At 35.4% G+C, this 17,386-nt stretch overlaps 1 protein-coding gene across 1 annotated transcript in view; it reads left to right on the top strand.

The window, feature by feature from the left end:
- LOC129253176 (uncharacterized) overlaps positions 1 to 16,751 on the top strand; it is a 54,433-nt gene extending 37,682 nt beyond the window's left edge. The window contains exons 3-5 of the mRNA XM_054891449.1: positions 12,631 to 12,743; positions 13,920 to 14,088; positions 15,412 to 16,751. Coding sequence (XP_054747424.1) covers positions 12,631 to 12,743; positions 13,920 to 14,088; positions 15,412 to 15,627 — 498 coding nt within the window. The 3' untranslated portion in view covers positions 15,628 to 16,751. The remainder of the gene's footprint in view (positions 1 to 12,630; positions 12,744 to 13,919; positions 14,089 to 15,411) is intronic.
- The last annotated feature ends 635 nt before the right edge of the window (positions 16,752 to 17,386 follow it).

The raw sequence follows: 17,386 nt of genomic DNA, 5'->3' as shown, positions 1-17,386 counted from the left end.
ATTTTGTTCTTGTACTCGCAATGCTTAAAATTTTAGCTTTGGACGACATACGCATGTAGAGGAACAAAGTGAGTACCTTGTGTGTGCGGTTATATATACATGCATACATATGTGTATACTAATAATCAAAGTTTTGCTGGGAGTTCAGAATACAAATACAAATGTACGTGCATAGGCTGGGGCAACAAGTATGCATACGCACATACATATACGCGAATCTTGAGTTTTTTTTTTTCAAAACTTATTTATTTATTCGTTAATATTTATTTTGTCCCCTTCAAATTAATCCCCATGAGATATTATGCACTTGTGCCACCGATTTTTCCTATCTTCGAAGCACTTAAAAAATCATTTTTTTTTTAATCTTGTTCAGCTCCTCTTTCGATGCCGTCTTTATCTCGCCAATCGTAGCGTAGCGACATACTTCTATGGGCCTCTTCAGTTTCGGGAACAAGGAAAAGTCACAGGGGACCAGATCTGGGGAATAGTGGCTAAGGCATCGTTAGTGTGTTGTTTTTGGCCAAAAAGTCGTGCACAAGCAACGATGTGTGAGCAGGGGCGTTATCGTGATGCAAGCGACATACTTCTATGGGCCTCTTCAGTTTCGGGAATAAGAAAAAGTCACAGGGGACCAGATCTGGGGAATAGTGGCTAAGGCATCGTTAGTGTGTTGTTTTTGGCCAAAAAGTCGTGCATAAGCAACGATGTGTGAGCAGGGGCGTTATCGTGATGCAAGAACCAATTTTTGTTCTTCCACAAATTCGGGCGTTTCTGGTGGGTTGCTTTTCGAAAATTGCGCATAACTTGCAGGTAATATTCCTTATTGACCGTTTTACCCTGTGGCAAGAACTCATATTGCAGCAACTTCTCTAACGGTGATTCGCAAATTGGTCTGTTGTTGAACCCCCGATAAAAGTTGCTTTGGACCAAAGTAACTTCTCCGTATGACACAGTCAACATTCGGAAAGCATCCGCGCATTTAATTTCGTTTTTCACACAAAATTTGATACAGGCTCTTTGAACCATGCGAAAATTCAAAATTCGCGATACTTTTTGAACACACCTTGTATGTATTTGCATATGTAGATGATAATTGTTTCAGTGTTTGTTAGGCAGAAATTTGATCATTCGGGTATTTACTCCCTAATTATTGTATGTAGATATGATAAGGTTATGCATCGTGAGGTAGGTCATGTTGCTTCAGTACATACATACCTACTTATGTGTGTAACTTTAAGTGATTTAAAAATGCGTTTGGACTTAGTTGGTTAGGTTTCTTTACATTTTTATTTTATTTATCTTAAATTTCAAAGTTTTATACTATCTAGAAAATTCATATTTTATTCCCTGTAATAAAATGTAAATTGAATAAAATTTCGTTTGTCAAAGGAACATGGAACTGCACATTAAAATGTCTTGCAAAATATCGTCGGCCATTAGTCAATTTGATTTCGCCAAAAACCATGCAGAGCCAATGTGATTAGAGAAAATTTACTGTACTCAGCTCTGTTAAGAACTTCTACTTCTCCTGTCGAGACGGGCGAGATAAAAATCTTGGCGGGTAGACTTCATTTGTGTAGCTCATGAGACTTCTCTATATCATTAACGTTCTCTGCACCTCAGCTAAAATAACATCAAGACAAAATACCACCCATTTTTTCACTTTGAGTATGCACAATCTTATATTCATACATACTCTATGCATTTTTGGTCGGCCGCAGTGACAATTTGGGAAGTTTTTCAAATCTAAATTATAAGCCACATTCCTTCCAAAGCGCCATTGTCTCAATGCATACTGATGAGCTTATTTAATTAATGATTTAGCTAATCGGATTGCTATATAAATGAAAATTCAATTCTGCTTCGTTTGATGATGCAAATCAAAACAAACACAATAGTAAACATTTTTAAATGTTGCTTTACTTGTTTCTAAATTTCCTTTGATTATTAATTGATAAAAATTCTTTCCCCTATCATTTAACACTCCACTATTTGAAGTTATCGCATTGTTCTAGGATCAAAACAACAATATTTGCACACATACATATAGGTATATGTAAAAAAAAAAGAACACAAGAGCGAAGATACCACAATTAAATATTAGCAAGAGACGATTACGAGTATTATATGATCCGTTATCACTGCGAAGTATATGCACTAACACTACCCGACAATACTTTCGTAAAGTGTGTCATTAATATTTACCTACAATTAAAGTCATATTCAATGTATGTACATATACATACATATGTTGAGATGTGTTAGTGGGTATTTCGTCTGGCGTCGAGTAGAATATTTATACGAGTTCAAAACCAATAATTAATTTTTTCCACAAATGACGATCGTACCTCTTGCGAATTTAATGATTTTTCAAATTATATTTTATTATATATTTTAATCCAAAATGAAGCAGATACAGATACTCTACGTAAAGGCAACTTTTTCGTTGGAAGTGGCCATGCTTTTTGTCGTAATAGTGGCATGTGCTCTAAAATCAACGCTAAAAACCCCCAGTGTCGGTTTTGATAGCTACTAGTAGTAGGAAAAACAAGGTACTGCAACAGAAGCATATGAGACCGATATCACTTCAAACGACTCTGATTTCTTGTTGAAGTCTTGTTGACGAACTGAATAGCCTATCTCCGCCTGTGTCGATTCTCAGTCTGTGGTTTGTGTCGTAGGGCAATATTTGAAACCTCGGTGTTTCCTAACAGATTGCCTCCCCTGTGCGATTTCTTGTCGATTTGATCGTAGATACCTTCCGTAGTTCCTTTATGATATTTTCCCTCTCTGCAGTAGTCATCTATCATACAATTGGCACGCCATGGTTTCATGTTATCATTAGCGAATATCCCAGCATAGCGCTTTCGCCTTTTTGGTATATCTGGCAAGTCTTCTACGAGAAAGCAATCGTTGGGCAAAACTTTCGTCACCAAATACAGTCCCTTGTAGAAGGTGGAGCTACGTAATCCACCACAACTAGATCTCTTTCGTTGTACTGCTTTGGTGTTTGTAACATTAATAAAGCTAATTTTGAACAAAAGAAACTTAATTTCTTTGTTAGGCTCCGGACTTTTATATAATATATTATATATTGTATTAATTATTTTTTTGTTAAATATCATTTCCGGACTCTGCCCCGGCCACGGAAATTCGGAAGTAATTGTAAACGATCTAATATATATATCTATATATATAAAAATTCAGCCGTTTTTCGCGTTGTGATGAACTTTACGGAGAATGGCTCAACTTGATTATTCATCTCAGAAATACGTTGTCATTGGAAGTATGGATAAAATTTGCGGATTTTGTTAAGCATTGAAATTCAAAACTGAAACACCAGACATTTGTTGCGCTGCAGGAAAAGTTCGTTTGCCAGACATACAATATCCGCCCGAACCATTAGCTACATTATTATCGGGAACATCACCCGATTCCAAACATTTTCTTGAAAAAATTTCCACATATAATTCATGTTTTCAAATGACATCTCTTGGTGCTGGAAAAATTATAACGGATAACTTCATGCCAACGTTCAAGGTAATACATAAACTTCAACGTTCAACAACATTCGCTGACACATCTAATGAATCATTAGATTTTATAGACACAAATTATGGCTTTTTTCAGATTCAAGGGCAAGCATATCACTTAATACTTAATACATTACTACCACTACCCGATCAAGAGTCAAAATTTTTGCAAATTTATTTCATTAATGACAACGATGATGAGCTTGAAGCACGGTGTGTATTTTCCAGAAACATAAACAGAGTCATTATGAGAGAGTTACAAGATTTATTACACACACACAATGTTTTGGTGCAAAGTTTTAAAACAACAATCGAAAGATTGTCATCTGATAATCATAAAATTAAAATTGATGCAAATAAAACGCCTGCCGGCGAACATCGTGGAAGATACAATCAACCAACTTCAAGCAACGAGGTTGCAATTGTTATATCTGGAGATGAATTTAAACCAAGAGATATTGTTTTGCAAAGAAGAAATGATACACTGCAACGTGTTAATGAAACGCATCGAAAATATGATGCATTACAATATCCTCTTATGTTCTGTCGTGGTGAAGATGGTTATTCGATTGATATAAAACAAATAAATCCAGCAAATGGTCAAGAAACAAATAAAACTGTAAGCGCAATGAATTATTATGCATACAGAATCATGATAAGAGAAAATCAAGAGAATCACATTTCATCAGTATATTGTTGATATGTATGCGAAAATAGAAACAGAACGATTGAATTACATTAGATTCAACCAAAGAAAATTACGCTGTGACGAATACATTCATTTACGAGATGCAATTAACAGCGATACCAACGTTAATAACATTGGTCAAATGGTAATACTACCTTCATCGTATACAGGCCGTCCAAAGCATATGCATGAATACGCCCAAGATGCAATGTGTTATGTCAGAAATTATGGTCGACCCGACTTATTCATAACTTTCACATGCAATCCGAAATGGGATGATATTAAGAATCATTTATATACTGGGCAATCAGCTACTGATAGGCATGACATTACTGCAAGAGTGTTTAGACGAAAGCTACAATCTCTAATGGATTTCATTCTAAAACATAAAGTTTACGGAGATGTACAATGTTCATGTATTCTGTGGAATGGCAAAAAAGAGGCTTGCCTCATGCGCATATTTTGATTTGGTTAAAACAAAAACTAACCACAGATAAAATTGATCATATTATATGTGCTGAAATTCCAGATATAAATGAAGATCCAAAATTACAAACTACTGTAACCAAAAACATGATTCATAGACCGTGTGGTACGTTAAATCAAAATTCTCCATGTATAGTTGATGGTAAATGTTCAAAAAACTACCCAAGACAATTAATTGCTGAAACAATGACTGGAAATGATGGATATCCATTGTACCGTAGAAGATCACCAGAAGAGAATGGAAAATTAGTCACTGTGAAAATAAATAATCAAATGTGGAGATCGATAACCGTTGGATAGTTCCTTATTCCAAATTACTATCGAAAAAATTTAACGCACATATAAATGTTGAATATTGTAACTCCGTAAAATCCATCAAATACATATGCAAATATATTATATAAATAAAGGAAGTGACATGGCAGTATTTGTAAATCGAAATGATGAAATTACTAAATACCAAATGGGAAGATACATTAGTAGCAACGAAGCAGTTTGGAGAATATTATCATTTCCGATTCATGATCGCCATCCAGCTGTTATTCATTTGTCAGTCCATTTAGAAAATGAACAAAGTGTTTATTTCACTGAAAATACTGCTCAACAAATGGCCGAACGACCACCAGCAACAACACTAACTGCATTTTTCAACTTATGTGAAACAGATTCATTTGCAAAAACATTGCTTTATTCAAATGTTCCTAAATATTTTACTTGGAATGCATCATCAAGGTACGTTTACTCTTAGTTGATATTCCCGGCCCAAGATCATTCGAAAGTTTGAAACGAGTTAATGGTCATCTTTGTTGCACTTATCAGCAAGCATGCAAAGAATTGAATTTGCTTGAAAATAATAATCAGTGGGATGCAACTCTTATGGATGCATGTGCAACAAGTTCTCCACACCAAATAAGAACACTATTTGCCATCATTATTGCTACATTTTTCCCAGCAAACCCAAAAGAATTGTAGAGTACTTACCAAGAATACGTGACAGAAGATATCCTACATCAAGTACGTCGCATTACTGCAAATCCAAATTTGAATTATACAGATGAATTATATAATGAGGCATTAATTAAAATCGAAGACTTTTGCCTGATGATTGCAAAAAAACTCTGAGTGAGTTAGGTATGATCGCACCAAATCGTCCGATGCATGATGCATACAATGCAGAATTAAGACGTGAAAAATAATATGATCGAAATGATCTGAACACATTTGTAACAACAAACCTACCAAAATTAAACACAGAACAAAGGCAGGCATATGATACAATTATAGACAATGTTACAAATGAAAGAGGAGGAATATTCTTCTTAGATGCACCAGGTGGGACTGGAAAAACGTTTTTGCTGTCGTTAATTTTGGCCACCATTCGATCACAGAATAATATTGCATTGGCTTTGGCATCATCTGGAATAGCGGCAACTTTATTGGACGGCGCACATAGGGGTATTTGAACAATCTAAGGGGCCAAAAGTATTTTTTGGGTTTAACGTGTGCTAATGGATGTTTCTGAATAAAACCAACCAAAATAATGAACTTAAAACATTTATTGAATGAAATATAATATGAGAATGGAGAAAGATTTACAAGATCAAACATAAAAAAATATAAACAATTAAAAAAAAGCATCCAATCAAATGGTATTATCTAGATTTTCTTCATCGCTGCGTGAAGAAAATTCTAGGTTTGGATCGGCAGGCATGAGCATTTCCAATGTTTCTGGCAGAAATGATTGGGACTTTCTTCTTTTTATTTGCCTCCTAGAGCTCATTAAGGGGTCCGAACTTAAAAGGAGGCGGTTAAAAATATCCCTGTTGCAATTTTCTCTAGTAAATTTTCGGGCAAAATCTAGCCGGTAAGAGCGGAAATGCTTATTTCGGGCTTCTGCAGCCTCTTCAGAGAGCTGGCCAATTGGTAACAAAGCACTCTTTATTATAACAGCTCCATGAATAAGGATTTTGTGCATTGTGGGTGTCATGGGATGCCACGGATAAAGATCCACATATAATCGAGCAGTTTCTGTTGCATAAATATCATATTTTTCAGGATTAATTTTATGACCACTAGAAATTGTTTCTAGAATAACTTTCAGTCTATATATTAATTCGTAGCTGATGTCTGTTATATCGGATGCTAATTGAGGATTGTCGAAAAATCTTCGGATTGTGTTACCGTCATTGGTATTACCGAAATTCGCCTTTGGCATATCTATTAACAATCCCGTTTCTTGGCGAAACCTGTCCTGGATCTCTTGTTAACTCTCTTTCTCGAGGCTTTTTTCAGTTTCGGTTTTTCCTGCTCTATATTTTTTTACTGGCAACTTATAAGACAAATGGAGAATGCTCTCAAATATTCTTATCCTGGCATGTAGTACCGAAAGGCCAAATTGAATAGCCTCGAAATTAACATCTATTGTTTTATCCAAATTGTTGAAATCCTTTGAGGTTGTGCCGCAAATGTAGCAACGACTGGTTGATGTGGTTCCTGTGGCAGCATTACATACCTTTCCGTCAACCATTGTCATTATAAATTCGTGTTTCACTGAATAATGTTTGCCACTCAAGTCAAATTCTGTTGCAACCAGACTGTTTATCTGATTATTGACGTGATTAATTTCTTGCTCCGTTACATCAGTAGTCTCTTTGATAAATTTAAATCTTATAGGCCGACAAAATCGAGGAGAACATGGTGTTGGATTTTCCCATGTAGTCTTTTCCATGTTTTGGCCGCATACTAATTTTACAGGAACAAAGCAGCTTTGAAAAATGTTCGTATCTGAATCCGTATCATTTTCTTTCGCTCAGATCTCCAAAAGATTTACTCGGTCGTCCTGTTCGATTTGAAGGACTGTCAGCAACAACGGGAATGGCGAAGGTTCCGTTCAGCCAAGACTCATTACTTTTTAGGAATACCGCTTCTTTATAATGAGCTTTAGTCCATCGATTTTTAAATTCTGATTTGAAATGTGCAAAATTGCTTTTCAACGTCTCAATTTGATTGTCAGAGAATCCTTTAATAGACATAAACTGATCTTTCAAGAAATTTAGCCTTGCCTCTATGTTGGGTAAATTTTCATTGTTCATGAGGTCAAACAAGTATTTTCTAGTCACAATCCTCATTCCCGATGTTCCCATTGAGCCTACAACAAATAAATATTTCGCTTAATCCCTTGTAATGGAAAAGACCTTTTTCATAAAATTTTACCAACAACATTCAAAGTACTAAAATACCGTTTATCCGGACTTATCCGGATCAAATTCTTTGATGAATTGTCAAAACAAGGTACATACTAAACAATTACAATCGAATCTTAACCGGATCTATCTCGATAGTATTACTTATTGACTAACAAATATTATTTTAAGAAAAAAAGTAGTTTGAGAAGGTGTATACTTATAGGGTTGAAAAGTTAACTTTAATACTTGAAAATTATAAAGATTCTAATTGATTTCATTCATTACTAACCTGATGCTTCAGAATCCATAACTCTTTACTCCACTGTTGAACACAAAAACATAAAATTTCACTTTTAAAGTTTGGGTTTTGCAAGAGTGCCGAGATCAGATAACGTACACGAGGTGATACGATCGAATTCCGACTGCCGTTATCGTATGTCAAATGCTTGTAGGGTGCCCGGGAGGGGTTGGCTTTTGTTCTCGGAAGGGTCAGGTACCTCAGGAAGTCATTTTTGTAAATGTATTTATTGTTTTGTTAAATGGACTTTTGACCCCGTAGATCTTTCAAATACATGTATGTGCGGCGGTCGCACTGCACATTCTGCATTAAAGTTACTATTAAATATGCAAGTAAATGAAGAACCAACTTGCAACATTTCTAAAAATTCTGGAATGGGAAAGGTTTTACAAACATGTAAAATTATTGTATGGGATGAATGCACGATGGCTCATAAAAAATCACTGGAAGCCTTAAATAGAATACTGCAAGATTTTCGACATAACACAAATATATTTGGTGGTGCACTAACTCTATTGGCCGGTGATTTTCGACAAACTTTACCTGTTATTCCCAAATCAACAGCAGCTGATGAATTGAGAGCGTGCCTTAAATCTTCTAATCTGTGGAGTTCGTGTGCAGTTACAGAATGATCCAACAGCTGCTGAATTTTCCGAACATTTGTTGCAAATTGGAAATGGACGAAAGCCAATTGATAAAAATACAGGCATGATCACACTTCCAACTAATTTTTGTACCGTAACAGAATCAAGAGTACAATTAGTGCAAAATGTATTCCCAAATATTGCACAAAACTATCCAAATCAAGATTGGCTAACCGAGAGAGCTATATTAGCTGCCAAAAATGTCGATGTCAATGAAATCAATGCCAGTATTTTGACTCAAATTTCAAGTTGTCACCTATAAAGCAATTGATTCAATCACTACTCCCGACGATGTAGTGAATTATCCAATTGAATTTTTGAATTCACTTAATTTGCCTGGCTTGCCACCACATCGTTTGCAATTGAAATTAGTCAATCAGTCGAAACTATGCAATGGGACAAGATTAGCAGTGAAACGGACAATGAACAATGTAATTGAAGCAACAATTTTGAAAGGTAAATTTAAAGGTGAAGATGTTTTGATTCCGCGCATTCCAATGATTTCAACAGATTTGCCTTTTGATTTTAAGCGACTTCAATTTCCCATTCGCCTTGCTTTTGCTATTAAAATCAATAAGTCTCAAAGTCAAACACTTCAATTATGTGGAATTGACTTAACTTATCCATGCTTTGGACATGGGCAACTGTATGTAGGATGTTCTCGAGTAGGGAAACCATCGTTACTTTATATATATACACCGCATGAAAATAAAACAAAAAAAATTGTGTATCAGAAGGCTTTAGAATAAGTTGTTAGTTTACAATCATTAGAGTAAGTCACTAAAATAAATAAAACATTGTTATTAGAATAAGTCACAAAATAATGACCGAGCATGAATTAAATGATGAAACAAGAAAAAAACGAAGAACACTTTTCATTTATATTTTTCTTTCACCCAGCGAAGCGGGTGAGGGTCCGCTAGTATATATATACATTAGGGTGTCCCAGGCTACAAGGGGGAATTGTTTTTTCGGAATTTCAATACGCATACCCTTTTTTTCCCATTTGACTTTAAAAACTTAAATATAAAATATTATTGAGATCGGATGGCATTAACCCGTGCCGACTTGATGTCAAACTTTAAGTTTAAAAGTTAGTATGAAAGCTATAGGCTTACAATAGAGAAAAGTGTAATTGAATTTTTAGATTAATTAAATATATAAAAATAAAACACATATTTCGTATTTATTTTCTTTTCATTATAAAAGGGACATCAATCATCGAATTTTCTTTTCAAAGTTTGATTTTTACAATCGGGATATACCTGTCTGTGTTCTTGTACGCAACGTAATAAAAACTGTTTTTGCTCCTCTTTAACAGTGATCAAACCATGGAAGTCTTGCATTAACTTAACCGCTCTTTCTGCCGTATCATTAACTGCTTTCAGTCCCAGCAGCTTCTTTTTAGCCTTTAGCCTGTCATCATTTGACCACGAAGAGGGGCACTTGTTCAGAAAACTGTCGTCAATCTGGAGTCGATTAAACAGGAACTTGCTTTTGACAGAGACGAAGTCACCAATGTTTCTCTCTGAAATTAAAACAGATACATAGATCAGTTATCAATTATACCTATTAGCAAACGTAGTCATAGAACAAAATCAAAGCTTAACTAACGTACTAAAAAGTGGACCACACAGTTCTTCTTTGGATGCACGTTTATTGTGGGCTATTGGGGTTTCTCTAGTTAAGTTAGCAATCATTTTTACTTTAGTTTCTAGATCGACTCATCATCAAATAAGGCCAGAATAGATACTTCATCTGTCAAATACCACAAATGCTGGCAAAACTTCTGCAAAGCTGCTTTTGAAATGCTTTTGTCTATTGTTTCGTAATTTTTCATGGCCTTCAAGAAACACAAATCCTGATACGGCGCCTTTACTGCTAAAATACATTGGAGCCAGGGTTTTACGTAGGATGTCACGATAAACAGACATACGTCCAACAGAGCTGCCTTATCCTAGTTTGAAATTCTGAATTGAGAGCTAAGTAATGATATTTTTAAGGAATAAATGGCTCTCGCCATCCATCGAGCCTGGTGCATAGCACCTGGAGGCCGAATCTTAAATTTCTTCTCTGAATCTCCGCCAAGAAATATAATGGAAAGCTCAATTAATTCGCGATTGTCATCTCTAACGATTTCTTTGGTTAATTCAGTTTTGTAGAATTCTAGCAGCTTGTCAATTTCCGAAACATTAAAACAAAATAGCTTTTCTGTACAGCTTTGTTTTTTCTCGGGATCGATATTTTTCCAGTTTTCTCGGAATTTCTTGAATAATGGGATGTCTTCAAACACGCCTTTAAGTACAAATTCGTAAATGTGATGACGGCAAGCAAAAATAAGCACTTCTCTACCCAGTTTTTGTTCGAGGAGCACACATGCTCCATTTATGCGGCCTGTGTTAGAAGCAATAGTATCACAACAGAGAATCTGCACTTTGTCTTCAAGGTTCCAGTTCGTAATAGCATCCCAAACTGCGTCTGCCTATTCCCTTCCTGTCGAGCTTTCCAATCTAGGAACAGCAATAATTTGTTCTTTATTATCTTATGTAATAACTACCGGTAGGCGTTCTTCTTTTCTTTTACGTGAATCTAGAGCTGGCAACAGTTTCCCGTCCTAGTGGACAGTTACCGTGTCCGGGACCTTGTTTTGAAAATCAATGTGTATAGCTTCAGCCCGTTCTTTTCGCATTCGAACTCTATGGATGGAGGACTTGCTTATAGGGAATTCATCCGTATTGTGCCCCAGAGCCTCAATAGTAGCTTCAATTATAAAGACAGAATCCCTCACACTTAACTGACACCTGTCTAATGCGGCAACTAACTCAGGAGTTATGATATTTTTCCTCGGGCTGAGAGGAGGCTTCTCTTGCGCTGGGCCTATTTTCTTCTAATTCCACAATATTATTTCAGAATCAGAAGATGACTTTTCTAGTGGTGGTTCGCAAGATGATGTTGATGGTGCTAAGGATGAAAAATTGTTAGCACGTCGCTTTTCCTCCTCGATGATTCTAAGGCGCGTCCTTTCCTCTTTTATTGTTAGTATTTTGTCCACTCCGGCTAAGTGACCGGGCCGACCTGGTTCTTTTTGGCGCTGCAAGAAGATCTTGTCTTCATTTATTTTAATCGATTGAAGAGCATCGGCATGTGCGATGTCAAACAAATTGTTTAAGTTTGAAACAAACTCCTGTCGACGCTGTTCAAACACTTCTTGAGTTTTTTTCGCATTTTTTTGCAATTCTCTCCAAACTTAGTATAAGTTAACTAGTTTCTTAACATAGTTAGATATTGATCTGGTCGGTATACGTGCCTTTTCCCAATAAATAATACACTCACGAATTGGCACTTAAGTTCACTTCACGGATATTATAGAACAAAACTGCCAGTACTTGCCCGTTAGAGGGAAGTTTAGAACCGGTGATTTGATGTTTTACGTCCCCTATTAAAAATATCTCCTTTTTGGAACTTTGTAACTCCACTGACATGTTGACTACACGAAAAAAACGCGATTACTAATAAAACAAACAAGTAATTACACGCAATCAATCCGACAGTTAGCGCGCGCCGTACCATACACGTACCGTTAGGTTTCCGCGCAACTCGGCACTGGTTGCCGTGATTCTAAATAGACGAAACTTTATTTTTAGATGTTTTGATACCATTCAAACAAAATAAGAGGGTATGCGTAAAAAAAACACTTTAATTTTTTTGGGACACTCTAATATACATACATATGTACATAACTGAAAATCAAAAGTAAAAATGCATGTGTAGACGATTTTTCTTGATATAATTACAGATCTTCGATACCAGTTTCTACAAGAGGCAATCGCTTCAAACATCTGCTGTAATTGCAGTTTTCTGCCTGCTTTTTATCCTAGTGGCTCTTATATTATCACTATTTGTATGCAAGTAAGTTCTATTAAATGATTTATGGTTAATAAATACATCGAAAATTTCTAGACTACCAACTCGGGTGCTGGTTGCTAAAAAATGTGCTAGAGGCGTATTATCAGATGTTATTTGGATTGTGCTATCTTATACTTACGAACTTTCCCTATTCTTTTTCTACATCAATTACAATTTCAGATAAATCTTCTGGGGTTTGGAGGGGAAAATATATTCGAATGCCAACTTTTCTAATATTGTTAATTTTTTCAAACTGCTACATGTCTTATTCGGGAAAAATACTTGACATTAGCATTAGCTTGGACTAAACTTTCTTATGGACTTATCTTAACCCATAGGAATATTTCGTCAATGGCGACCCCCAATAAAATTGTCTGCTTTAAATTTCTATAAAACAATTTAATTTAATAAATTAAAATAAACTTTCTTTACATATGTTTTGAGAAAGAGTCAAAACATTCCCTATTAGGTAGGAGATAGAGGATTAAAATGCACTGCAGAATATTCCCCTTTAAACGCTATTATAAAAGTCTCAAGACAGAAACTATATCTGAAATCATTTCGATAAACTACTCGCACTTTAACCTAAAATGTTTGAACTTTAAGCCTCCGTATAAAACTCAGACCCTGTGGACTAGTGCTACCTTCGGTAAAGTTGATCCTGAAGGGAACTTCTTTTTCTTAATAATTAGTAATCCCAATAAAAATTTACAAAATATAGATATTTCATAATCACCATTTAGAAAGGTCTAAGTCACATTACCCAATCGAAGTTTTTTGTAAAAATCTAAGCTCACCCACGCTTTTTTGGGTGTTTGACCGAGCTCCTCCTCCTATTTGTACTGTGCGTTTTGATGTTGTTCTACAAAGGGAGAGACCTACAGCTTTAAGATAACTCCGAACGGCAGATGGTTTTTCATGAGGAGCATTTTCATGGCAGAAATGCACTCAGAAGTTTGCCATTGCCTGCCGAGGGGCGACCGCTATTAGAAAAAACTTGTTCTATCATTTGATGTTTCACGGCCGGTGATTCGAACCTGGGACTTCCGAATGCTAGCTACGCACCAACCCATTCGGCTACGATGGCGGCCTTATTGAATTATATACGAGGATTAGAAATAGTATTACCAGTACTAAAAGTATACGAGTATTAAAAATAGTATTTTCTCTTCTTTTTAGAAATAAGCGAAAGGTCCAAAATGTGCTTCCGTGCAAGGAACTCATAGGCATTCCACACATAAATGGTCCATTGCCGATTGTAGGAGTCCATTCAGTAACACACGAAGTTCCGAATATGCATTCGGACCACCAGCGTCTGTTAGTTATGCTACATCATCACAAGGTTGAGGTAAGCCTCCAAGAGACTGAGGTTAAATCGGTATGTTCAAACCAGTTTGACGAAACTATTGCATATATTTCAATGATGTTTCAGGATTATTCATACCGTTATGACGTTGAAACTCCATTTCTTTCATCAAACTGGGGCCGTTCAAAATGAATCAAACTTCAGAATTTAATTCAAATCTCGAAAAACATGACGGGCTTTAAGTGTCAATAATTTTTTTTTAGTCTTGCTGATTCGATGATAGTTTTTTTTTTTGTTCCAAACTAATTTCCCGTTGACAATTTCAGTAACAAGGTCCTTATTAAATAATTAAATCATAGAGGATATATACATGATTTTTCATACAGATTTTTTAAAAGCAGTAAATTTCTATTATGATTTGCATTATTTTCTTTGACTAACTAATAACTTGAAAACTATTTCTCACAAAGTACATGATGTGCTTGCTTGTATTTGCTATCGCAATGCATTTATCTGCTGCGAGAAAATTTCGAGCATTCGTTGTATTGAGAAAATTCGCAAGAGCGCAAGTAAAAACAAACTGTCGAAATTCAACGTTAGTTTTGAGCCTTCTCTAAATTGACTGGAAAATTTCCTAAAGTTCGGATTAAAAAGTTTGAAGTTTTGATGGAAATTTTGCACAAAATTTGAAAACGGGATTTATATGGTTTTTGTAAAGAATTGTATTGTAATTGAATTGAATTATATTTTTGTAAAAAAAAGTATTTAAATGAAATAAGAAACAATATGCCTTAGACATTAAATGCCATGCACTATCTTCATATATAGGGTGTTTTTTAGCTCTATGAGATAAAACGCCGAAATGTCGATTAGTCGTCGTTCTCAACTTGTAGACCTTTGTCCTTCGACTACGTAGGAAATTTTACCTAAGGATCTTGGCTTTATATAAAATACAACTCGTGTAAGAATTGAATCCAAATGACCATCGTTCACGCCCATTTTTGTTGATTGGGCTCATTTAGATTTATTGGAAAAAGTGATCAAAGTTGGACTGATATAATGAGCCACGTAACACGTAGCCGCGACATACATCTGCCAAAAAATACCACGAAGTTATCTATCATACAAGAAAAAAAAATCATTCCAACAATATATATGCTTTATACTATTATTTTAAGTTCTCAGGCTCTTAAAAAACACCCAGTGTAATAACGCATAAAAACTCTACTGCTGTATTTATTTTGTAATATTTTTTTTTTGATAATAATACTACAGATAAATTAAAAACATTTGATACAATTTTAAACATATGTTAATATTTTGATTCTTAATCTATCCTATTCTTTTCTATTTTTTTCATTTCAGGTTATACATCCAAAAGGCGTCCACTATCCAAGTAGTTACACAATGACGCGCACTCCACCTCTCTTAGTATCGTCTTCCCCTGGTCCAGATCCTTACCGTTTCATTGACAACATCTATGAAGAACTTGGACCATGCCATGGCTCAGACGACGAGTCCGTCTCTTCACATTCCGACGATATCTTCGCCGGGGATGATTTCTCGTTATCTGGTGAATAATCTGTTCATAAATCATCCACGTTGCCATTTATTGAAGTGTATGCATCTAACTCGCCCAACTGTAATAGTACCTATTACAAAAATTGTACGGAGCACAGCAGTATATTGCCATCGCCATCTTCTACGTACTCGCAAATCTATAATCAGAATACTACAAACCAATTAAATTCAGGTATCTCCAATTCTAGTTCGAATGGCAATGATGCCGGTACCTTTATAAACATATTACACCACGCAACAGGGCGGAATAAATTTAATTTAACAACAAAGAATCGCTCAAAGCCGAAATGTGAAAATATTTTTAGCCTAGACTATATATCAAAAACCACCAGCAAATTTCTGAGGAACTCTTAGCAATGGTGCAACAACCCACTACCCTTGGACCGACGACAGCCTTGCGATGTTATTGAACCAACATGCGTTTACACGCATCATATATCTCACGGAAATTATAACAAACCTCCTGCAACAGCAGCGCTTAGACTCCACTATAGTACTTTTTTAATGCAAATCTATCTAAACGATAATCATATGCATGCATATGAACATACTCAATATTCACACACATATCAGCATCCAACACAGCTTTACACAGGCGATTCAAATAACGGTTCCGATTCTGGATATAGTTACAATACACCCACATTTTCTATTGGAAGATACGATTACGACGTATCCAACGTTGCAATAGCAGAGATGTCCCACGCGACAACCGAACCACTCAAGGCATCCCAAAAGTCAGCAGTAGAACTGAACTTTAAAAGTTAGAAGCGGCGTAGAGCGAATACAGAAGGACTATCGGAAATACAAAGCTTTCATACTACATGTAATGATTTCGAAGCCACTAGTCGAAAAAACAACAATGCTAGCTCTACAGCTACTTCGATGCTGGATAACTCATTAACATCCAATGCTGACATAGATACTTCTGTCTTCCCAACGACATCAACAATCTGTCCTAATAATAACTCTACAATGTTAACGCTAGCTGCAGCAATAACGTGATAATAAGCCGATCAGATCCATCAGCTTCCCCTAAAAATGGAAGCGAATGGGAATATGTGCATATGGATTCGAGTTAATCATTGAACGCCTTTGCAAAATGGCGCTCTCCAATCATCAATAACTAAAGCAATACTCAATTACTAAGTAAGTCGCTATCAAAATACAAAAACAAAAACATATATTTATAATTTTGATAGTAGCATATTTTAATTAAATACAAATATTGGGATTCGAAGCAAAATGTAAATTGTATAGAAATAAATAATAATGGTCTGACTAATTGATAATTTCTTCACATGCCATTGCATTTTTACGAGCAATACAAATAGAAGTACTGAACTGCAAAATGGATAGTTTCCCAAAGCAGGGCAGTTCTTAATTATTATTAAGTAAGCTGATTTCTTACAAGCTCATAGATTGTAAATTTGTATACTATTATTCGATTTTAAGTTGCCCCGACAATTTTAAAAAATAAAACAATTATAAATGGGTTTGTGCCCCTTCGCTGGGCACACTAAAATAGAATAGATATGGTTTAGAACAGAAAATGTATGATTTTCATATTATTTATTTCTTTATTCTTTATTCAAGCGCTTTGGCATAAACAATAGTTTTTGTTTTTGAGTAAATATAAAATATAAATTGAAAATCAGGAAAAAAGAAGATTGTTTTTAAATTTCAAATCAACGCATATGAATAAACACTCGTCTTTTTTCCTGATTATCCATGAATTTTTCGTTTCAATTTATATGTT

The sequence above is a fragment of the Anastrepha obliqua genome, chromosome 1 (genome assembly GCF_027943255.1).
Source record: "Anastrepha obliqua isolate idAnaObli1 chromosome 1, idAnaObli1_1.0, whole genome shotgun sequence".
Classification (NCBI taxonomy): domain Eukaryota; kingdom Metazoa; phylum Arthropoda; class Insecta; order Diptera; family Tephritidae; genus Anastrepha; species Anastrepha obliqua.
The sequence above is the reverse complement of the archived record's forward strand: the minus strand, read 5'-3'. Positions and strand labels throughout refer to the sequence as shown.